The 25,769-nt window shown below is 37.4% G+C and overlaps 2 protein-coding genes across 6 annotated transcripts in view; both read left to right on the top strand.

Annotated features, from left to right (window-relative positions):
* The first annotated feature begins 3,611 nt into the window (after positions 1-3,611).
* The window catches only part of LOC143178039 (F-box only protein 7), a 91,978-nt gene continuing 69,820 nt past the window's right edge, over positions 3,612-25,769 (top strand). Inside the window, exons 1-5 of one of the 5 annotated variants that reach the window (XM_076376460.1) lie at positions 3,623-4,044; positions 4,120-4,383; positions 4,449-4,525; positions 5,015-5,104; positions 8,158-8,422. In XM_076376460.1, coding sequence (XP_076232575.1) covers positions 3,863-4,044; positions 4,120-4,383; positions 4,449-4,525; positions 5,015-5,104; positions 8,158-8,228 — 684 coding nt within the window. In that variant the 5' untranslated portion in view covers positions 3,623-3,862 and the 3' untranslated portion in view covers positions 8,229-8,422. Of the gene's footprint in view, positions 4,045-4,119; positions 4,384-4,448; positions 4,653-5,014; positions 5,105-8,157; positions 8,423-25,769 lie in introns of those variants that run through there. The other 4 variants (XM_076376459.1, XM_076376457.1, XM_076376461.1 and 1 more) reach the window with 4 other exon arrangements.
* LOC143178038 (phosphatase and actin regulator 2) overlaps positions 14,476-25,769 on the top strand; it is a 309,101-nt gene continuing 297,807 nt past the window's right edge. Inside the window, exon 1 of the mRNA XM_076376454.1 lies at positions 14,476-14,662. Within this exon, the coding sequence (XP_076232569.1) occupies positions 14,614-14,662 (49 nt within the window). The 5' untranslated portion in view covers positions 14,476-14,613. The remainder of the gene's footprint in view (positions 14,663-25,769) is intronic.

Genomic DNA, 25,769 nt, shown 5'->3' on the forward strand with positions numbered 1-25,769 from the left:
ATAAAACAGACAAAAAATGAAATCAGAGATAACGAACCAATTATTAAATAAATTGACAAAGAATAATTAATGAAAAGTTAACACATACATAAGCTTTTAATCAGAGAAATGTGATCATGTTAAACGATATAAATTAAAACACTCACCGATGAAGCTTGGACCTCTGAAGACGACTACATTCCATTTAATTCCATTTCATAACGTTTCCAGTTGTAAAAATACATTTCTATTTCTAATCGACCTCTCAACAATTCTCTGATTATCTGTAAAATGAAAAATATTATTTCTCTAATATTTAATATAATGTATTTAAAAGCTAATTATTACATTAGCGTATTAACAATCAAAATCATCTTAAAATAAAATAGCATACATAATTCATACAGCTACTGTAAATTTAATGACAAGACAATTTATTCTAATTTTTTCGATTAATGTATAATGTTTCAATTTTTCAATTTTCTTTCAATTTTCTTTGACAGAAACATGAACACAAAATAGACTAGCAAAATAGTTTCGCTTATGAAGACAAAATAGAATAGAAAAATACGATTCAACGAATAATTCTATAAAAAATTGTTAATTAAAAACAGAAAGCTTGCAACCTACCTGTCACACTTCCATTTTTTAGAATAGACTGTCCAACGGAACTACTTGTCACGTGATCATAACGTCACTTCCGACGAATTTATCGATACATCACTGACCAATAACTGCACCATATAAAAAATTAAACTTTTTCATATTTAATATATTTCATTTCTAAAACAACTTAAATTTGAAGTTAAATAACTTCATTTCTTGAAGTTAAATAACTTCATTTCTTGAAGTTATTTAAGTTTAGAATGGTTACTTGTATTTGAATATTTTTTGATATTATTATTCATGATTCTAATTTCTACGCGACATGTATAGCGTTCTACATCGACAATTTATTTATGTAATTTAATCACACATAACGCAATTGCAAGTGTCATTACTAACTTTCCTTGCAAGAAATTTCGATATAAATGCGAAATAGAGTAACACAATACGATTCTCGGAATAATTCTACACAAAATTGTTAATTAAAGCAAAGAGCAAAAGTCTTACCTGTCACTCCTCTAGGCTCTAGAGTAGACTGCCCCACTCAGCTTCCGGTCACGGGAACATGACGTCGCTTCTCGTAAATTTGTTAATATATCGCTGATCTATAACCAAAAAATATAAAAGATGTACTTTTCCATAACCAACATATTTAATCTGTAAACCTCTTATTAAATATTATATTATATATTTTTAAGTAATTACATAATATGCCAAAATAAGAAACTAATTATTAAAATAATTCTACACAAAATATCGCGCGCATTTAGATACTTCAACGCGCATGTCTATCTGAACCGCCAAAACGACGCGCATGCGCATGACACTTGCGCTCGAGTTTCTTAAATACGAGGTTAATGAAATATTAAACATAAATTTAATTACTACTCTTCGTATACTATTTTAAAATGTAACCCATATAATTCTTATTCTTATACGAAATTTCTATAATCCTATACAAACCTTTGCTCGCACTTCTCTCGACACCGACTCACTGCGCTATCGATCCAAATTGATTTACAATCTCGAACGTCAACTATTTAATGCCTCCTTACAGATTTCTTCTAACCAGAACTTTAACCAAAAGCAAAAACCTCTGCCTCCTACGTAACTAAATCAATCAGCTCTGCACCCATCAAGAGATAAAATCCTTTTCACTTTGCCCCTCAATTCCCGAGAATACGAAACAGAAATCAAACCCACTGCTACACCTACTTTTCGTTTCCTAACTCCAGCAACGGACGGCAGGTGGCAGCAGCATGCTCAGCATCCGGCAGCCGCCATCTGTCATAAGAGTCGCGCGTTATGAACCGCGAAGCGTGCGTGGAAGTTTCGAAAAAGGGATTCGGATTCAAATGCGGCGAGGCAATCGGCCTCCGTGCGGATAAACGCGAGAGTTAACCTGAAAATGGCCGAATCGTGTGAGTCGGTTGTGTCAAGTGCAGTGACGAGTGTCGTGCCGCCTGGACAGACGAGCGCACCCGAAACGCCTTGCCAGGAGGACGCTGAGACATCCTGTTCTCCAGGTGCGTAAGCCTCGCCAGAATATCCCGCACCAGTTTGGGGCCTGTTTATTCAAACGCGAGCGTGGAGCGCGGCCATGTAACAAGTGGCACGGAGCGCTCTTGAATGCCGAACAGGAGCGTATCGCCCGATTTACGAGACCCCTCCCCTCCTCTCGAATCTGGGCCCGGTTTTCGGGACTGAACATGTCGTCGATCACGTGACAGCTAGACCTTTAGGCGAGAAGTCTATTTCACGCGTGGCGAAACTGTCAAAATCGAAATACCGTGTCGGAGATCCTTATCGGCGCAACAAAGCAGATATTTTATTTGGGAACTTGAAGACAATAGAGTTAGTCGAGATGGGGATCCTGATTCTCTGCAGTGGATTTTTAACGTAAGGTTTTCTGAATTTTTATTTCAAGCCCTTTTCAGATATTTTTTGGATCTCCCCTGTAGTCGTTTTGAAATAATGGTTTGGTAGATCGTATGTAGAATAGTGTGTCCTCAGTGAAAATTTGAGTTTATTTATCGTTTAGGATATTTTATGGAATTTGTCACGGTTGATGTGTTCAACATTACGTTACTGGCGGGAAGATTATTACTAGGCAGGTGGATAAGGGTCAGAAAACAATCGTCTGGATCTGTATAGCATGTGTGCACGTGATGTTAATCGAAGATGTATGCAAGTGCAATTCCTTTCGTGGTTATTTTCTCGCTAAGCTGACGATTCGTGTGACTAATTAATTTTGCACGCTGTTGAGGCATTCGCGTGAAGGGAAACGTAACGAGTCGCCTATACCGGTTTTATTTTATTTATTTTATCTCTGTTTGACTCACTCCTGGATTGTTCAATTTCCGTGGTGGCGCTGTTGAACGACTGAAAGTTGTCAAATTGTTCGCGCGTCGTGCGTCGCCAGCTGTTTTTCAAAAATTCTCTTTGGGTTTTTAAAACGCGTAACGTCATTAATGGGTGTGTTATCGTTAATTGAATGATTGCAAAGATTTACGAATAGCTCTAATTATCGATGAGAAATTATGCACCGATAAGTTATCTACGATAAGCTTAAAACTGTACATTCAATATATTCTTACTTATCGCGTATTATCTCTTCCGTGTTATGTACTCAATCGAGTGATTAATCCTGTCATGCACGATGAAAATATTAATCCTGTCGTAGTGTTGTTTGTTTTACCATGCATTGGTATATTATTGCATGGACTCGAAACTATCGTCTCAAGTTCAAATATAGGATTATTATTAGAATGCTAATTGAAAAATTTAGCGAATATTAAAAAATATTGATTGTATCATTTCATTATTAGTTAATAGTCAAATTTCATTTTCATATGTCTGTCTTTCGTTTATTGTAACTTGCACGTTGCTCCATAGAGGTCGCTACCGACTGCATTTTCATTTCTGCAGTTTTTGAAACTAATTTTACCGCGTGATCGAAAAAAATTCCAGATGAACAGTGAGAAAATAGAAAAAGTGAGAAATGCTTTTCCATACTTGGATGATTAAAAGAAAAAGAAGAGAAACTTAAGAAAAGTAGAAAATACACTGGAAAATCTTTTTGTATTTAATTTAGATGCCGTTGTTGTATTCTAGTGAAATGTGTTCATAAAGTTACTACAATTTTGTCGCGTGAATAACTAGCATTCTCACAAACTTCCCTACACGCAAAATTTGAGGTTACTGTTAGTGAAAGAAGTGCGTAGTTTTAATTATCACGCATTTTTGAAGATAAAGTTTTCTATCAGTCGGTAGCATAATGTTAGAGCCAATCTTAGCGGAAGATAGTACTGTTACGAAATTAGTGCCTTCTTTAGAAAGAATAGTGAAAGATTTGAAAGAGGATTCTACTCATCATGATTATCTTGTTGCTTTGTTGATGGTATTTTTGGCAGAATCAGGTTTTTATGAATCGACGACAAATAATTGCTATGCACAATGGTATTTTATATTTTTCTACCTTTTTGTACTTAATATATAACCTTTTTTGTATCAACGTTGAAATATTTGTCGCAGTCCAAAACTCAGATCTCTTTCTATACCAAAATGTTGGAAGTCAAAAGAAACAGAGGTCTACGATATGGGATTTCGACTGATATCTTGTCCTGACGTAGAATGCAAGTTTATTGCAAAACCTTCTGGAGATACGTTAATAGTTAACTTCTTTATTGTCTCTGAGAAAAAAATATATAGTATAGCTTTACAATGCTTAATGTATGTTAATCCTTTCTCCAGTGATCTCAGTGGACGTTATATAAATCTCAAAGAAATATCTCACAGGTATAGTGAAGTGTGAAATATCATATCTGTTTACTGAACAATTACATATAATATTTGATATACAGGTTCAAAGAGTCAGTGGTCAATCTAATGCGATCCGATATATTAAGAAATGCAGGCCTGTTGTGTCCTACTTTAGAAGGTATCCCAATCGAATTGAAACTGAAGATCATAAACATGTTAGACTTGGATAGTTTGTCGCAAATGGCTAAATGCTCATCTGAATTTGAAGAGCTGTGTCGAGTCCCACTAAACCGGGAGCAGCTGAGGTCATTGAAAACTGAGTATTCACATAAATTTGTTGTCATTTCGAGCATGCATTCGCGTCTGGAACACTTTGTTTGTTGTTACATGTAAAAGAGTACTACATACCCAACGTACTTGCAAACTTTATATATGACTATATACAGATATTTATATGACTGTTAAGTACTATTTTTAACGCCTGTTTTTATTTGGGAAAATTATACAAGCTTTCTTGAAAGTTATGGAACCATAATCAATATTCCATTTCCTAATTTTATTCAAGCCTTTAGTGTCTTGAAATATCAGCAACATGCTCTGCTGCTTTATTTCAAGTAATCCATGAATTTCCTAATCCTAATATCCCTTTATTTTCTTCTTTTTATAGGAGAGCGCTCGAAGACGCTAGAAAATATGCAAAACGAAGAAAAGGCTACATATGGCCAGCATGCGTACGCGAAAGGCAACGGGAACGCACGTGAGTGACAACCCTTTCACTTTAGCCTCGTTGCGCTTCACTTCTGTTGCACTCGTCAGATGGAGGCACACCTGATGCGCTTATCGATCTGCAGACGTGCAGTAGATGCGAAAATCTCTACTCGACACGGTCTACACCGTAGAATTACTGCGGTCTACGCCCTCGACGCGTTACTATTTTAAGTTTATAGACCATTACAATGAGCAAGCGATCTATTATTTACATATTATCGCAAATACGTGTTCATGCTCGTTATAATAATAGTAGATAGCGAATATAAATTCTTCATTATTCAATGTAAATAATTTATCATTTACATCGGTGTAATTCACTTGTTTACATTGCACGCGAGCAGCTTTATCAATATTGTAATCCTGAATTGTAAACGAGCGCATTTCAGAGATTGTGAATCATCTATGCACGGAGCATTGATTGCCTTTCTCCTCCAATTTCGGTATGAAGCATCTGGGTGCATTTCCTGTTTAAAGGAATATCAATTTCAATTTATTAGGACATTCAAAATTTTTTAAATTGTTTTCTCAGAGGAAATGTTTTTGGATAATATTGATAGACATTACCCAATTCGTAAACCCCAAAATTGATCATTGCATCAACCATTTACATCTAATTTCTTCCCCCAATAGCAGTTTCCAAGTTCGCTCTCATCAATCTTCGTTTTTATCAGAGTCCAATCAGATTCACCTATCGTTTTTCTGATTCTACTCGTGATTTAGAAATGTCACATAGATATAGCTTTCCACCGAGATATCACGTTTTCATTCGACGAGCACCTCTCTTTTTGGACGTTTCGCCCTTGGCCTTGATTCCAGCTCGAAACGGTTCAAAGGCACGTGTCTATGATGCTGGTACGTCGTTAATCCGCGAAATGCACCTCGCCAAGTGGATTTGCATGTTCCACGCGATCTCGTGTATCCGAACCTAGCGCTACTGCTAGATAGAGGCCGACCGATAATTGTTATTATGCTTTCGATACGGTGTTGGGAAATCGGTCAGAATGGTTCCTGTGGAGTGGATTTGTCGCGAAGAGGCTGCAGCGAGTGTGTTTCGTCGTTTCGGGGCGAAATTCGTGTTTATTCATTGTACGAATTTCAAAAGAGGTTGTAAGAATTGAAGGGATTGATTGACGGTCAGAGCTACTACTATTTGGATATTTATGCATTTTATGGGATTCCAGTGTTCGTGTCGTTTTACACCGCTGATTTATTAATCCCAGTTTGATTTTGATTTTTGGTATCCTAACAATTTGATGGCTGCTATCGTACAATCGTGATTTCAGTTCTTTTGGCTGCGGTATGATCTGCCAATGAATTTTAATATTTGACAGGGTGTAGACTGTAGATTGTCTATAGGATACAAATAAATGAATACATATGCAATAATGATATTTTAACATTTAGGAAGAGTTTCTAATCGAAAATTTGATTAGACGTTCTTGCTCCAAAATATGCAAATAGAATATTAAGATGTTTTTTGTTTTCTTTGATATTTCTGTACCTCAGAGCCAGATTAATCTAAGTCCATTTTTTTTAAATTAATTTTCTACAGGATCTCATTACTTTCTCTTTATTTTATTAGAATAATAGAAATTTAGTTAAGTTACGTTATAAGTGAAGAAAATTTAATAATATAAATTATTTCAAATACTATGTTAAGAAATAGATAATCGCATTTATTTTTTGGCTCTCCTGAAAAGAAACAAAGAAGGACTTGGGTCACATTGGCTATCAGGTACAGATTTCTGGTATTAATATTTTGTCTTAATTTTTTGGATTATTAAATCTATTTATTGATTTTATACGTTTTTCAAAAAGACTGTAATGTTTAAATATTACATAGGGACCAATGATGCATAAAATTTTCATATACCTAAGCTTTAATAGAACTTACTTCTATTTCTATAGAATTATTTCACTATTTGAACATCAGTACCGTTATTATATTTTTGATTACTTCAGAGCTTCCCACGGTGTAACAGTCTCGCGTCATTGATTTTGCCTATTTTCTTGTTTCGCAGCAGAGGCAATGAATGTTTGTGCAAAAAAAGCAGCGACTGTTGTTCGAATATTTGCACAGTTTAACCATAACGAACGTTTCCAGTATTTTGTTATTAAATTTACTCTTACCCTCGTTCGCCAACATCGAATGTTTTTGTGAAAATAATTTCCTCTTTCATATTTATTCACTTCACAAATTTTATCAGTCCAGAAGCGAGAAGCTTAGCATTCAAACGACAGAAAAAGGCGGTTATCAGAGCAGCGTTGCTCCGTATAAATCATCTCTGGTCGTTATCGTTCCCTTCGACCACGTTTTTAACACGAAGTCTTTCACGTTTATGTAAATAGTGTGACTTCTAATATTCTTCCCAGCCTGGCTGTCGGTTTAACGAACTGCGAAGTTTTGGCACGAAACCGTGGAATATAAGGCGGGCGAACGTAATCACGAATAACGTTCGCCTTTCGTAACATACTTTCTGATCAGAATTTCCATTCAGTCGCTCGTACGGGACGCAACCAAGAGCATTCTTTCTCAAAACACAAACGATCGTTCGCACGGTTTATCGAGGCACGTAAGCGACTCCGATACGAGCAATTACGCGGCACGTTCTCAGAGTATCGAGTGATGCTCAGTTATCGTAATTTCTAGCGTTTAGGACGTAATTGAATAGGTTACAACGCAAGTGTTTCAAATATTTCTTCTGAATTACCTAATTTTTGCTCACTTGAGAAGGAGAATGCTATTTAGGTCATTTTATAAATATAATGTTGTTGAAGATTATTGTATTTTTAAGAAAATTAGGTACTGATATATAGAGTACTATCATCATTTTTTGTCGTTTGAATAATTTTTCAAACTATTTTTTAAGAAATTTCTATTTGTTTAAGATAAAATGTGAAATGACAAAAGACATTTATGGAATGACTTAATTAGGTTGAATGCAATACTTCCTGTTAGGAAATAAAAATGGTTGAGTAAAATAGATTTGTCTTTAATAGATACTTATCAATCTTTGCAAAATTTATGTTTGTGTTTAGTTGCAGGTATTTCGACCACCCTCCTTTCTTTAGTGACGACTTCTAAAATCGCATTTGGTGTACAGATTTGAAATTTAATTTCACTCCAGTTATGAATATAAGATATTCATTTCAGTAATATAGCTATATTTTATTTTTGGAATGAAAATAACGTGTTAGATTTGTATTTGTAATATTTTATTATTAACTCTGTTGTGTTGTAATTAAATGTCAAAGTTTATAACAAGTTTTATTTTACTATATAAACAATAAAATGCTTTTTATAAAATAAAATTTACAAGTACATTCTTTAAATTTCTATACAATTTAAAAATTTTAAATATGATGATTTTAAATTATATTAATTAGTAAAAATTCGTAACACTGGTACAGTTCATAAAGTACTCAGACTCTCCAATAAACCAATCCCTAAGTACTTAATAAAAATTATTGTACATCTTAAAAACGCATTAAATATCCCATTATATTCACTAAAGTAATTCTAATAAGATTCCTAAATGAAACATTGAAAATCTTGATCGACGTCAAGAATCACACATTAGCATCCAGAAACAACTCCCAGAGACAAAACCAAGAGCTTTCACGGTAATGAAACGTACGAGTGACCCAAAACACAATGAAAGGTTGTAGATCGCATACCCTATACGCGTGCAACTTACACGTTCCGTCTAAATAAACATAAACATTACTAGACTAAATACCTTGCACGGATCTAGTATCATAACTTTAACACTCTAACAACTAATACGACGGTGAAGTTGTTAACGTACGAAATTAGGACGAACCGCCGTAAGGTCGTCTAGGAAACTGGGTCATGGCAGGTGGCGACCCTCGGAGGGAGAGAGGCGTGTACTTTTCAAAATCGACCGCTAAACACTCGTCCACGCTACGAGGGATGCTCCCTCCTCGAGATCTTAGGAGCAACTCTAACGACACGTTTGTCTGCATTCTCCCTTAGTTTGGCTTTTGATCTTTAACATTCGTTCCACCTTTGATCTCTCCTTCATTATTTACAGTTACTTCGACTGATTAGTCCTGAAACTGGCCCAAAAATCAGTTTCAAAGTACAAACTCGGCTACAAAAGGCATTATTCTCAAAATAAAAAAGAAACTCTTGATAATAGATCTCTGGATAACAGCAAAGTTTCATCGTATATTAAATAATCTTTCGTAAGCTCGTTGCTGTGTTAGCTATAGTTTGAGACGTATTCGAGAATACGTGTTACTTTCACACGTACTGTCACTCTCATTGTCAATAGGATCAGAGTAAGCTGTCATAGGACACAGTTGTCTTCAGAAGTGTGTCCTTCCCTGTAAACCAGGGTTTCTTAACCTTTCTCGGCTTGTGGCTCTCTTCTGCACATTGGTCACGTTTATAACCCCCTTCCGCTTTCTTTTTTGCTATTCCTATTTTTCTTCTATCCTAACTTTTTACCTTATCCCTGTCTTTCTTTTCTTCACTTGACACAGTGGTTCCAAATCCGGATTTAGTGGTCCATATGATTTAAATCAAATGAACCAAAACTCTGTAAAAGGGATGTGTCCTGATTTAGTAAATGTTAGTTAAATAAATAACAAACGAATTCGATAGGATCTGCAATAGTGGACACACAGAGTATCCTAAGATATTAATAAGTATCCTAAGATATTATTGTTTGAATCATTTGAAGGCCTGGACTGCTAAGTACTGACTTCAGACCACTGTGTAGCCCTGAAAATTCGATGTCAGGATCCCTAGATCCTAGTCAGGCCCTTCAAAGGAATTCTATTATAGACTCATCAACGAGGCGTAAGTCTGTATACTGCTCCTCGTTAATATAGTGACTTAGATGAAACCCACCAAAATGACTTGCAGTACCCTTGTGCATGCAAGTGCCCAAATGCGTTCTCTGCTACTTAGTTCAGTCCTATATCTTGGCCACATTTACTTAGCTTCCTCAAAGTTCCAAAACCTTAGTTTGAACAACACTACTCCAAGGTCCCAAAGAACTAACACCATCCCTAATCCATTTCCAAATGCTTCACGTGCTATCGAAAACGCTCATCGTCACAGGCGTGATGAACTTGCACCTCTGCTATTTCCACAAAGTCACTACAGGGTGATCAATTCAACTAGAAACTCTGCGAGTATTGGCAGCATTTATTATAAATGCTATCATTGCAAGTCCTGCCAACAGTCGTTAGAACCTTTCCAGTTAAACTGATCCCCCTGCATATTTCCGAGAGGCACCATAACCTGGACCGCTGTACAGGGTAACGGGACAGGGACGTGCCCCTGTCCATTCGTATTCAGGAATCGGAACTCGTTCACGGTTAGCTGGTGTGCGCTACTATGTCGTATGCGTATTTCGAAGCCCGGCGAGCTTAAGCTTGCGCCGTTTCGCCCTCCTCTTTCTCGCTTCCTCCTCGCCTCGCTGACTCTCCTCTCTCTCTCTCTCCATCCACCCCCTGCCGCCGTTCCTCGTCCCTCCAGCGCGGTGTCGGTGCTCTCTGTTCTCCGGGTTGCTCCCTGGTTCTCTCTCATCCCCAGTGCGCGCATCGAACCCGTCCTGGACGAAAGTCCTTCCCGCTCCGTCGCACCAACGGTCCACGCTTCTTTCCGATCGGCGTTCCCCAGGTGCATCGAGACGAATCACGCGATCGTCCCTGACACGGGACACCCGTGGCCATGTGACACGCGATCGTGCTCCTCCCTGCTGGCCGATCGTCCCGCGACGGGTGCGTGGACGTGCGTGGATCTCGCGACGGTGCGGACCCGCGTGATCGACACGCTCGATCGAGAGGAACGTGGACGATCGAGACGGGAAGTGAGCCACGGGAGTTCGCGTCGGTTGGCTGGCGTTAGGTGACCTGGCGATCGAGATCGCCTGGGAAGTGGTGACAGCGTTTACATCGTCGAGGGTGCAGTTTGGATTTCGGTGAAAGGGGCGACGATTGTTACTGCTTGGGAATCGGTGTCGTAAATCTTGTGCGCTGGGAGTTCAGTTCGGGCGGAGGTACTGGATCAGTCACGGCTGATTTTCGGGGTTGAGGTGCGAGGTTGGTTGGGATTTTGTGGATTTGTGTGCTGGTGTTTGAAGACAGCCGAGACATCGATCGGCACGATTGGGGATGAGTTGTGTTTGGTTCTTTTCTGTTGGGATTCCGTGTTTTGTGGGGTGGTGTAGGGAGTTGCTTGGGCAGAGTTTGTTTAAGGATCAATCTTTCGCGGGAGTGCTATATGCTGGTGAAATTAACTGGAGCATCTCTTAATCTGATGAGTGCTCGAGTATCTGCGATGGAGCAAGTGGGGTTTAGCTTGTTTTCAGGAATTCATTTATTTATTTTGAAAGGAACTGACGGTGACGAGCAGCGGTTCGGTATTTCAAGTTGCTTTGTTGGCCTGCGCTTTTCATTGATATAAAATATAGAGGTTCAAAGAAAGTGAATGGAGATAAGTCACTGTCTCTGAAATTAGGTTTACAAGTAGCTAGTCACGCAACAAATTAACGTTGGTCAAAAGTTGTATATTCTTTCTTAAACGTAACAGTTTATTCTGTTAACTTATTTGCATACCATTATCCGAACTCAGAATAATAGAAAATATTGACAAAGAATTGTTAAAAAATTCCTGTTTCATTCATTCTTCACCATTCAACAATCACTTAAGAATTTTAGAAAATATCGAATGAAAATCTTATAAGAAACAAATAATTCTTCAAATTTACGATTTTAGTAATAAAGCTAGGTGTCGAATTCAATCAGTGCTAGGTACTGTTCGATATTAGGTGAGTTTGAGAAACTCACGTTTCCATTTATTCATGTCCAAATAAATTCACGTAAATTCCTACATCTTCACCCCTCTATGTCACTGTTAAAATCTGTTAAATTTATGATCATATTTATGAGTGTTCATCATGATTTTATTCTATCCTACAACGTACATATTTTTACCACTCGTTATAATTCAGCGCTGTGTTTCATAATTTTTTACCGTCTTTCAATATTCCACTGTATTCTAGAGTTGCGTTGCGATTTATAACACAATAAATTACACAGCGAAGTTATACAAGTTATTAATAAACGAGAATGGAAGATATTACATAACATTTTTCATGTTATGTAGCAAGTTATGTGCATTCATCAAATACCGATAAAGGTCAAAATAAATTAAGAAACATTATCATATAACATGTTGCCATTCATGTCAAACATCGTAACACAATTATAAAACATTTTCTTATTTTCACTTCATGCCTCAGTTTAGCTGAAACCTTTGACCGCAAAGTATTTTTTATTGTCCGATTAAATATCGTTTCTTCCTGTACCTGATCATTACACTGGAATAAAGGAACGAAATGGTCACTTATTTCATGGAATTTCTTGAAAAATTTCTTGAAAAATTGTCTGTTGCTAAATCCTATAATTACGAGTTCAGAAATAGAAAATTTAATGAGTGGGTTGCTTTGATCAAATTCACGCGAACTGTTTCTTGACGGTTAATACAATTTCTAATACCGAAAGCAAATTGCAATAAAAAGAATATAGGTATCCAGCTTTATAACAAACTATCAAAATTATAGAAATATGTTGTGCAAGGAAGTTAAAAATAAATTTGTTATATGATCTCAACGCAGTATCAAAAAAAAAAAAAATAACAGCTCGTATCCTGTAGACTGTAGAGTATCAAAATTGAACTGTTAGTCAACCGCGGTTGTTTCAATTTTCTCGCGTATACACAACAGCATGGTTCCAATCGTGACGATCGATCAGAAATAAATCCTACTAACGAATCGTTCATCACAGTGAGAAGGAAAAAATACCCACGAGTACGTGATATTAGAATTGTAGAATTGCCCTCGAATTCTGGAACGTTATTAGCGGTGAATTTCCGATTTATCTAAAGGAGGCTAGCCTTCAGCCGACAAAGGCGTAATTCAATCTCTGCTCAGTCGCTTCCACCCCTTCCTCCGATCGATCAACCCCGCGAGCTACGATGTATTAATAGTCGACGTATAAATTTACGCGTGCGGAAACTGACAAGCGTCGCGACGCGACACAGAGAAAGTTCCGTTTTACCTCAGTTTTCCTTCTCCCTCGATACGTGGATTATTTTTCAATGAAACGTTGCGATAAGGGATACCACCCAGTATTTTCATCGTATGAACGCGATGGGAGAAATATCGCAGGACTTTTCTCTGATATTTTCTTTCCCCTTTTGTCGTGACGCTGGGATCACGATTACAGGGTTGCCACTAATCAGAACACATGTTCTGATGTTTCATCTTGATTAGGAATTAATTTTTTTTGGAAGACGAACCGTGTGTACCTTTTGAGACAGTAATCGCCAATTTGTGAAAGAACTTTTATATATGGCGTAGAGAATTGAAAGATGTTTAGGGGCACTGTGCGTCTAGACTACTGGATAACAATCATTTTTTTGTTTCCATTACAGTAGCTATTTGGAACTATGGAAAAGCAGATAATAGTGAATTGTTATCGCGTACTAAGAATGCACGTACATATGTAAAACGAAATTGATTCGAAGAGCTTCTATTTTATTGAAAACGATGAATTTTTGCAACGATGGTAACTGGTTCAGTGGCGAACCAAAAGCGCTTAGGTAAAGCGTCAGTTATCGAATTACAGAGACCATGGCGGCTGGAAAGCGATGTTTCACGTTTATACCGTCGTTTGTTTTATTACATTAACCGAGGTAACTGAACCATGCAACATTATTGGGTTCGTCTCTTCGTACCCATTTGGGAAACACTTGGAAAATTACAAGAGATAAGGATAATTAGTTTCCACCCCTCGATGGGTTATTTCGTGTGTAATTTCCGCGACTAAAGATCATAATACCCAAAGCCATTAACTTTTTGCCCTAGGGCAGGCATCATTCTCAGAATATCTGCATCACTTATTCTATCTTTCTTTCTACCTCTTGAATCTTATTTATGACCATGATTACCTTCAGGAAAAAATGAAAGTTAGCAAAAGAGTCACGGAAAGAAAACTAGGTCCCCAAGATCGATGTCTCAGGCTTCCATCATGAGAGAGTTTCCATACCAATCGCAGTCCCAACCAGCCGTTAATCATCCCTCAATTTATTCCCAGTTAAACAAAGGTGTTAAACCAGCGTATAACGTCAGAAGGACGATGTCCACGTTTCTGGCGAGAAAGGTTCAATCTGGTGATACGTTTGTCAAGTTTTTGCAGTGAGGTCGATCACAGTGGTTCGTTGAGACGCAAAGTTTGCAGAATGGCAGACGAGTAGTGCGTTCGATATTCACGTGGAAAAGTGGACGAGGCTTCGGTGAACAGAGACAGTCGTTCCTCTATCGGAGGACTCATAAAGTCAACCTGTCGCTGTCCGAGGTGGTAAGCCTGCTGGGCCTCGCCGACGACGACGAGGTCCTCGCTGGCACGTCCGAGGAAAACAGGAAGAGAGCCTTGTGGCAGTTCTACTCCACGGGGATGCTCACGCACAGCCACAGCGACGGGGAGTTTCCGATTTATTCTCAGGGTAAGTTGTCAGCCGTGTAACCAGAGTCCATAGAGTGCCCTCGTGTCCCCTGCATGCCGCCAGATAGGAGTGGAAGTTGAATGTCCTGTGTGTCTAGGTGTTAAAGAAACACAGTTTTTGTCGTTTGGTTCCTTCCTTGTTTCCTCTGTTTTATCCTTCGTTTGCATGCACCTGTTTATGTGCTCATTATGTAATTCACGGCTCCTTTCATTCATCCTTGCCTGGGATGCCTTTGTCTGTATTAATTGCGTTATCATCGTCATTACGGTACAGTGAAACTGTTTACGATTGAGAGTCTAGGTCGTAATAACAAGGAAAATTATTATGGAAATTATATCGCGAAGCGAAAGCTGGACGTTTTCCTTTCCTCTGAAAGTAGTTACCTGCACAGCTGGAACTGTACAGAATGTGTTCAGTGACTGTGCTTTCTGGGATTGTAAGGCGTGTGTTGTGTCGTGTTAACTGGATGCAATTTCTTTTCTGAGAAAGAGCACGATACTTGTGTGTTTGCATGGTTCGATTTGTATATTCCATTTACGTTTCTAAATAAAAGAAAGCTCGATTATAGGAAAATATAATTGAATAACAGATGGTAGTTTCTTACTTATTTTATGTGATTCATTGGATGGGGATATTTGCTTAATCAAAGGATGCAGCAGAGAGTACTTCTCTATTTCTACTTGTGGAATTTTTCTGTGTTTCACCCATTCATTTAACGAGTGAGGGAGATTTAAGAAATTTTTAATAGAGTTTCCAATTAATTTCTACATGGTTCATTTTGAGTGCAGTATCTTCCCAGAAAGGAAGCTCGGATGTCCAAGTTCTGGGGAACGATGGCAAGTCATTGACTTACGAAGATCAGTGTTTCTTTTAACACTGGAACGTTCAAAAATTTCCACTTGTTTAACTCATGAATAATTCAACTTACCTATATTTTTACCTCGATATTTTGAATGTTACGACATACATGTACTTTATGAATTCCCAGCGATTAAAATCGTTTCGAAATACACAGAAAAGTACTTTATTTGAACGTCAGAAGAATTTTCTCTTCATATTCCACCTGGAAGCATCCAATCGTGACACCTAAAATCCACATTCCAGTTTTCTTTCCCCCTTCTCGCAGCTCCTCTATTTCGACTCCGTTTCGATCGAAACGAAATTAGGCTAGCCGATGACCCATAAACATAGCCAGCATTGATACTGATAAGCTCATTACGATCAGTATGACTGAGTCGTTTGACTAATGATGGAAATTCGAGGCAGGCTTTATGGCCATGGAGCAAACCCACGATGCCGCGTGCATTTAACTAAAATTAATTCTGGCAACGACACGGAGGACAGAACAGAAATATTAATTGTGAGCAGAGCAACGTTTCGTTATGACTGTACTGGAGATGCCCTTGCCAGGATTTTGGCGTGCATTACGACTGACAAAAATCGAGGTTTCTCGGTAACCGAAAATTTACGTCACGGTGAAATGCATGCAGCGATGCGCTTGCCGCAACCATTTCCTGCATCCTTCGCCGTCTTCTGGCGACCTACTGAGAGACTAACGCAGAGGATGTGCCTGCGTAATCAATTTTTACACGGACTTTTAATTGACCAGCATTGTGCAAGGAAAGATTCATCGCTGATGGTCGCGGCTACTTCTACGATTGCGTCAGGAGACTACACGTAATGCATTATTGTTAATCAAGGTCCTTTGGTTTGGTTCAATATGGTCTGAAGCTCATTTGAATTTTTAATGGTTTTTTGTAACGATTCAAGGGATATAAAATTCGTTGATATTTAATAATAGGGTAGAAATATGACATAGATTTATTTTGTTTCTAAGGAAATTTCATGTAAAATATACTATCTATAAAATAGAAATATTGTGGACCTTATAACATTGTTTAATTTTATACTTTTTTTGAAATGGAATATATTATTATCAATATCATTGCAATATGTGCAATAAATGAATAAGAGAAATTGGTTAATAAATAATCTTGTTGTGAAATTTTCCTGTGGAATTATAGAAAGCAAATTTAATGACAAATGGAAAACGAAATTTATAAATTAATATTGCCAAATATTTGGAGAACAAAAATGATTTTTTATCACTTTTAGAATGATATATGTATAAACCCCATGTAACCTTTTTATGAAAGGTTTATCAGGAAACTATATATTGCAGTTATTTAACACCATTTGTAGAGTATTCGATCAAAATTTGGTTTAAATTGTTTCAGTGGTTTGGGAGAGAATGGGTCATGAAATTTATCAATTTTCCACACGAATAAAGCTTGGTTGTGAATTCTCTTAACATTCATCACTTTTCGGGTAAATCCTTAATGTTAATCAGCAGATACGTCATCAAATTATAAAATATTCTCATGTCTAGTAATATTTATTAACATTCGTGTTAATAATTATTCATAAGCGTAATAATTAACCAACTTATACTATTTTCTTTGTTTTAAATTTACTTTCGATAGATATAGCTTTAGAATAGTCATAAGATAAGGGATTGAATATACTTTTTCATTTTCTGATAAAATGTCAATGTATCAGATTTGAACTTTTCGATCATATTCATGCATAAAATCGATGAATAAACTAATTATTTGGCATCAAAGAATCGTCGACGCTGATTTCCCATGTGGCTGGCAAAGAAGAGCGGAAGAAATAGGGAAAAGGACTCCCGACAATGGAGGCAGAGATGAGGTGTCCGTGGAATACAAATGAATCTCCTTTTCACGTAAATCCTGCCTTTCCTTGATAACCGCCTCATCCACAAAGTATTTTCGACACCGAAACTTCCAAAGGTAATGGAAGCATCGTTTGTCGCGTCTTCTCATTGGATTTCCTGTTTCTGTGCTTCAAAGTGGATGGAATGCTCCCCTGAGAAGCTTTTGAAGAAGTAAAACTTGAATATGTGGCAACTACAATACTTCGCCAGTACTTGCTGTAATCTGTTGAGTTCTGAAGATCTGTTGAAGGAAGAATTGCTACATAACAGAAACTTTATACTAAATACCTTAACAGTACTTCAATCATTTTTTTAAATATAACAAGACTTTTCATTTGAAAATTGGAAATCATCAATGCTTCTAGAGAGTGTAAATACACCTTTCTACAAATAAAAATCAATTGTAGTATGCATCGAAGGAAGTTCCAAAGCGTTTTCGTGAGTTACAGTAACGAATTAATTAGAAGGTTTCTCGAAAACTTTTTTAATATCCAAAGATTCCCGCAGTTGTGCCAAGGACATGTTACCCCTAACTCACTTAATCAAACGAAGGGCAGGTTTGATTAAAACCTGAGTCAATTAGTGAACTAGTTACTCTCGTGAACAGAATTTTTCCGAAACGTCTGCCGAAGTTACGAACTCGTTTAATTGAGTTCCACTTCCTGATATGAGACAGACTGTCGATAACGATTTCATTTCCATGGAATAGTGCTATATTGCCAGCCGAGATTCGTTTTCGTAACTTCCAGGTACGACGAAGAAATTATTCAATTTCGTACCGAGTGTGACACGCGTAGAGCGTTATGGGAATGCAAGTGAAACACGTTCTCAGAGAGAATTTCATTAGATGGGGTCTGAAATCGGCGCCTCTGAAACGTTGATTTACGCTCGACGCCTCGTTACATCGGTAACTTCAAACGCTAACGACCATCGTTTCCTTACTATTTTCTGGCTGCTCGTCAGACGCTTCGGCATATTTGCGTTCCTCCTGACATCAAGTTTGTTTGGAAAATGGAGAAGACAAAGTAAGTGGTGGGTTTCGATACGGGGAGTCTTTCAGGAACCGTGAGGCAATATTATAATGTGACTGGCAAATAAGTTGCAGGAAAAATAATTTTCTCAAGAAGTTTGGTATGACATTGTAAATATATTAATTTTGTAAATTGAATTAGATGGCGAATGAAATCTGCTGTTAAATATTTATTCCAAAGTTCATATTATTTGGCAGTTTTTATTATATACAAATTTGGATGAAATATACTATCGATTCATAAACTTTTATTAATTTTCTACTGCAGCCATGTTTGATAATTGAGAAAATTTTAATTGAATAGTTTAAAAATAGAGCTATCTCGAGGTTTGGCCATTGAATTTTTCTTTTTTTATAACCTTTCGTACTAAAGAAATGAAAAATGAAATTGCATTGAAGATGCACACAAAAATTTGGAATTGATCTAATCTTCTATTAAGCAGATCTCAAGATAGTATTCGCGTAACACTGCCTCTCTATTTTGATTCTGTTCTTTCAAAAAAAGAAAAGGAAACAATTGAAAATATTACTGAAATATAAATAAGTATATACACAGGTGCTAACAACAAAAAGTTCTGTAGTTCATAAAAAAAGAAAACAAAAGAGAACAAAAAAGTGCCTAAAAAAATATGTCCCACAAAGGTAGTCTCAAGAAGGGGTCATACTATTGGTCATGTACGAGAACAAATGAGCTTGGGTCAAATTAGTGAGTTCCCAATGAGCCCTCCGCTTACTCGTCAGAGGAATTAAACCGATTTGCATGTAATCATTGGGAGCGACCAGCTCGATGAATATTCAAAACATATATCGGAACATTTTGCTACACCGAAGCACCCGTGGCATTAACAGACTACTCGTCGTTGCGCATTTGTCATTCGCTGCAACTAACTATCATTACGATAGCCTCTCGTATTGTTGCGATCGAGCGGTGCATACGCGAGTCATATTGCCTAAAGTGGAACCACTTTAGTCGCTGATCCTGCGGGGGAGATGAAGATGAAAAATGATTGTGAAATGGAAATGGAAGTGGTGGGCTCTAGGCTGCTTGGAAATGAGGAAAGAATAATGTTTCGTAATAAAACGCTATTTATTACTGGTGTATAGAATTTTGCTGACTTCTTGGAAACAATTGACACTTGATTTGCAAGTAGAGTTGCTTAAGCACACATTTTCTGTACGAAATAACAAGACTTTCATTATACCTTAGTAGTGCTCTCTTTTTGACAAAATCATTGATGTCTAGAGTGGTTCAAGATTACAGGTCACTGAAACTTTATTACTAAAATATTTCGAGATATACATCAAAGCATCCACTGTACGCTCGTTAGTTTGCTAAATCTACGAAATTCTAACCAGACACTTTTAAGAGTACTGCACTAGCCCTCAGAAATATTTTTCCTTTGAAAGCAATATTCCTGCAATTTCACTGTTTACCAGCACCCAGTGTATACTTCACCAATGATACAAACGAGCGTATCAGCAGCGATACGAACCTGCGCGTTCATCGTGCATCCCCGTTATTTCCGTCGAAACGAGAACGAGAGTGCAGAACAGTGAAAACTGTGACGCTCGATGATGGAGGAAAAAACTGGTCGTGCGTGTAGCGAGATTGGCGAGTTATAATTTCACAGCGTGAGCGTGGTAAAGGATGCCTACGTCGATCCTTTCACTATTTTGGCTACTCCCATCGATGAATGTTCACTGTATGCATATTTACCCACCGAGGGTAAAATGATATTTGGATGCAAATTTTCAAGCTTCTTGAGTTCATTTTGCTGTACGATTATTTTACTCATTTTGGGTCACTCAGTCATTACATTCAAGTTAAGAATAATTAGGAAGCTTTCTAACGTTCAATTTTAGAATTAAATTCCTCTGGATTACAGAAATATCACCCTGTGCCTCGTCGACACAGCGAACTAGGTGACGCAAAATAAAAACTCTTCGAAGACTCGTGCCCCTAACAGCTAACTACTAAACATTTCATGCCCTCGCACTGTATGAACGTTCCTCAGTTGGTATCTTTCGTAGCGAAAGGGTTGAAAGAAGGAAAGCCTCGTTCCCGCGGTGTCCCGTTTGGACGAAGAAGACGTCTCTTCAAGAAAGCTCATCCCTTTAGCGGCCTCTTAAATATTCAACGCGAGAATCCCCGTTTGAGCGTACGTTACCGTGGCCGAAGAGTTGCGGGGCCAAAGTTCGCCTGGCGCCTGGCTACGAGCCCCTTGAGAAACCGGCCGCTTTTCCTTCCTCAACCGCCGCGAGACAAAAGACTCGTTAAGATTTCCTCCTCGTTGGAAATTACTGCGCGCTCGATTAAAAGGGCCGCTCGGTTTCATTAAACCCCTCCTCCCGGGCGCTTGTTTATGCGTCTGGATTCGCGGCTGACGCCTCTACTCGGTGGCCTCGAAAGCTACTTTCCTCGCAAACACCCTGTACAATGGTCTTTGTTTCGTTCTTGGTTTTTCTGGCTAGCGTCGAGCATTCGAGACTGTTTCTTCTTGTAATCGGTTCAAGGTGAGCTCTTACAGGCTTTGAATAGTAGGTACTGTAATTGGAGGACGTATTAGGGTCGAACCATGCTATGGATACGCTTATGGTCCGCTCAGTCTCTGCTCTCGGTTCGATTAAATCTGCGATTGTAAGGCAAAACTACTTACCATATTTTAAAAAAATTTAAGTTAAGTCCTTAATTGACATCTAGAATATAGAATTCATACTTTTAGAAAGAAAAAGGACATTCAAAAATTATTTCATCTAAAAATAAGGAATCAAGAAGACAGGTCTATAAGACAGGAGTATTTTCTAATTTTATTCCAGTTCTATACACTATCTGGCGCTTTATATTTGCTTTCTCCAGAGTTACTCACTCTTTTTTGTATCTTTTACTGTTCTACTATAAACCCTCGTACGAAAATCAGTCAATCCAATAGGTCTCCTTTTATGGTCCTCGTGAAGTAGTAAAACACGATCGCTATAACTCGTAGGTATTTCGTTCACGGAATGAGTACCGCGGGAAAGATGAGAGCTAGCTAGAGGGTCTGGGATATGGGCATCGTAATCGTTGGAGTCGACGTAATCGCCGTTTCTTTTATATGGGGTGGTCCATGGTCTGTAAAAATGACGTATCACACCGTGGTACCGAGGGTGGTTAACTTGTTCTGAAATTGTCAGTACAAGTTTCGTCGCTACGTTCTACAAGCTGAATTCTTTAAAACTAAATCTTTGGTCTGTGTTATTCTAGATTAATCTCGTGCTTCTCTTCATAGACAATTTTTTAATTATGAAATCTATTTAAGAAATAGAATATTGAGTTAACTGACATGTAATCTCTTGAAATCACTGACTGAGGATATGTCTACTATTGAAGAGATAAAAAGTGATAGAATTAAAATTGTCTACCTGATTTTTAGCTTCCTCTTGTCTAAATGGATAAAGTATACTAATCTTTAGACGTCAGTAAAACCGCTTTTATAACCAGAATGTTCGCTAAATACATGCAGACTGTTTGGTGATAAAAAATTTTTGTGTCAACTAAACATTTTATAGTTACCGTGTGGAATCAGTATTTTGGTGCTTGCTTGATGTAAGATCTTATTGTGAGGGAGTACACAATTTTGTTTGAAAAATTGTAATTCAGAAATTAAGACAAGTAAATAGAAGTTCTGAAATAAAACACTTTGAGAAATTAAAAATACATGATTTAAAAATTTGAGTGTTTAAATATTTAAATATTTGAAATTGTTTGGTCTGAGGAAACACAAGTAGTGGTTGGAATGTATACGTAAATTTACCCTGAAGTGAAAATAGGAATTATTATCTAGTGGAAAAGTCTCCAATTAGTTAACTAAATATTGATTTTCCAATCTCATAGAATAATGTCCAAAGATATAAAATTTTGTTTACACAGTATACGTGATCATAATAGCTCACATTAACTTAATTATATTTTACAATAATAAATAATATTATGACTTGCAATATCGATCAATTTAATTAACAGAAGTTTGTGATGTGACTCGTGCTGTGATGAAAGTTGGAATAATGAGGTTTATTGCTACGAATGTGTTCACTTAAGTAAAATGACTCAGCGGCCCCATCCAGCTCTGGAAAAAAATGAATATTCTAAGTGAAAGTCCTTTACTATTCTTAAACATTATATTATTTTACTTTTCTTCGCATTTATTAGTCTCACTTTCACATTAACAACTTAAATCAGGACTATTTTATTGTAGATAAAGCTTGGACTGTTTAATTTATTCGTACTCATTAAATTAAACGTCAATTTAAATTACCTCACTGTAAATATAAACCAGAACTACTCAATTTATTCATAATAATTAAATTCCGTATTAATTGAAATTAAACTTTGATACTTTACCCAACGTTTGCGTAGGACATGGTAGAAGACTGTCTATTTAAATAATTCAAGTGTCCAGTGTCATCATCATCATCATCTTGATCATAGAAAGGCAAACCCAGCCAAAATACGTATCCATTATGCACATTTTCTTGGGGCGCCAGTAATTCCAAGTCATCTGTGTTCCAAATAAAATAATATAATGCACTACTATTTCTTCCATGTTATTCTCTCTAAAGCTGGCACAAACTCACTTTCTGGGCCAGGAATCGGCTTTGCAGAGGCAAGAACGAACAGCAGAACTGTCGATAGAAGGAGAACACGTTTTTCCATGTCTCCAGCTTCCAGAGCAACGTCAGATGAAAGCACTGTCGAGTTTTCGTTTGAATCATGGGAACCTGGCCCGTTCTTATATACGCTTGGAGGTGGCGAACTGCGCGATGCATCGGCTTGTTGGTTGACCCAGCAAAGAACTTGCTAATTCGTGTTTGAAAACCGCATCGGGGATGGCCAACACCGCTAATGAATAGTATAAGCTCGAACGAGTGGCGTGGAAGCTGCCAGATCATCGCTTGTGCAAATAAAAATAGTCTCAGTTTGCTGGCCAAACATGTTAAACACATTTTTAGAACTCGTTTGCCAGCAGCTTGCTCATTCGTGATATAATTTCTTTTTTGGACGCTAGCTCTTGGCTTGAATGGTTTTAAAGCCTCCTTAGTGTCAATGAACACGGGTCACTGTCAGTGTGAAGTCTCCTTGACTTTTTTTTAAATCTAATCTTCACTTAGAGAAACCAGTAGTGTTTACTAGTTTGGAATTTTTTTATTGTAGTCCTGCCATATCTACAACTTTATGAAAGTACTGTGAGTTAGGAAAGTATTTGGCACACAGTTTTCGTGGAGTTAATTAGAGGATGACACTGGATCATTTATAAAAGAACGTATTCAGTTGATACTACGCCATAGTTGTTACGTGGAAACTAAATTGCTAACAACGTTACAAATTATTCAAATTACTATATCGTAGTATTAACAGCGTTCGAAATACTAGAATGCTTCATCAATCAGATACGGAACTTTGTGCTGGTCCCTCGTTCTTCTGTCGAAATTGCGTTAACAGTTTAAAGTAGAGAACCCGTGGAGCCCTGGGGCCCCTACCAACAATTATAATCGGATACAGGACTTACTGGCAACCGTGACGGCCTTTATGAAACGGGAATTTCCCAAGTTTCCATGAGATTATTGGGATCAAGCGTTGCTGTTTCGTGTTTAATTAATGCTGAAGTTTACTTTCGTCATGCACAACCTCGTGCTCAGCCTGAACGATTAACTTGTTTATTATTCAAAAGTTTATTTGGAGTTCCAATCTAGCGGTTAAATCGCTGCTGGTGTCGAAGCAACCATCATAGTGGAGAAGGTTTTCGCAGAGTTAAAAGAGAATTTTTGTGGAAAACCAGAAGAAGAAATTTGTTGTGAAAAAATTATTGCACTAGATGATGGACAATTTTATTTGAGAACGTACGATTTATTGAACTTGTTTTCGAATTACAGTTCTGGGTTCTAGATATCTACATATAATTATATATGTGTCTACTATGTATAGATTACAGTAACATGTTTTTTATCATAAAAGTGAGTCTTTTATTTTTCACTGTGTGCTTATCTTAATTTGCAACAATGAAGGTTATTACGAGACTCGGTGCAACGTTTTGCTAATTTTACCTGCAAGTCTGTGCAACGTGCAGGTAATTTGCAAAACTAATTGTCAGTTTCCGTTATCGAGAAGGCGCTCCAACCGTGTCGGGCTTAGTTATCGGTCGGGGCGAGACGAGATGATAATAGAGTGCGTGCGCCCAAGTAACTACAGAATGATGCTAATTCGTTGACCGATAATGATAATGAAAACGACACTAATTTGGGTATATTAAGATAGCGTAATTAAGTGTCGGTTGTAAAAGTATTCCCCTGCTGATACACTGTTGTTGAAAGGTAGTTAAAGCAATTTATTTTGCAATTATAAGAAATCGTTGGGGCACACATACAATAGAAATTTATCAGTAGGTGAAGATTAGAATAATTATAGAAATTTTTAACTAATTTTGAAAACTTGAAATATTGTGATATTAGGATTTTTAGTTAACTAGCACAGATATTTATTTCTTCGCAGAAATTCAGAATTATCTAAATTCAGAAATTTAATTGGACAAAGGGGGAAATTAAGGAACTTACTAAGAATAAATGAAAAATAACTAAAAGTAATAAATTGATTGAAAATAAAATATACTACAGTTAACCATCCCATAACGCGATTAATTCGTACCGCATTATAAGAAACTCAGAATTAGTGTAAATCAGAATAATTCCTATCGTCGTATATGGAAAAGAGGGGAATTCCCCATTAATTTCAATCGTAAAACATGTTGTGGAGACATCGCGTTTTAAGACTACCGCCGTTGCAATTTTTGCTCTGCGTTATAAGAGTACCGTGTTATAGCAGGATTTACTATAATAATAATAATGTAGGCATCTACTATAAAAACTAAACCAAATATCTTCGCAAATATTTTACGCAACCTTCATTTCAACACTTTCCCATGCCAACTCTTTTCAAATCTAGATAATCTCTATCACCAAAGAAAATTCCACTTTTATCAATACATCCCTCTCTTGCCAACAGCACCAAGTCTCCCACTTCGCCATTCAGAGTTTCATGCACCCTTCTGAATCAAAGAAACACTAAATGGAACTGTCTACTGTCTCCCAACGCAAACAGTGAAGAATTTACCTTTTCCATGGGTATTCCATAAAAACCCAATGCTCTCTTTAGAGAGGCGAGCTCGTACAGCGAAGCCCCTGACGGTTGTTGAGTGGAGATGCCTCGTTAATCGATTATCGTTGTTAGGTTATCGCTGACGAGCAGTTCGAAGTGGTTGGCGAGCCTCCGACGTGCAGCTTTGTTTCGTGCGAGAAGTGCTCGTAGGAAG

The sequence above is a fragment of the Calliopsis andreniformis genome, chromosome 4 (genome assembly GCF_051401765.1).
Source record: "Calliopsis andreniformis isolate RMS-2024a chromosome 4, iyCalAndr_principal, whole genome shotgun sequence".
In the NCBI taxonomy this organism is placed as follows: Eukaryota; Metazoa; Arthropoda; class Insecta; order Hymenoptera; family Andrenidae; genus Calliopsis; species Calliopsis andreniformis.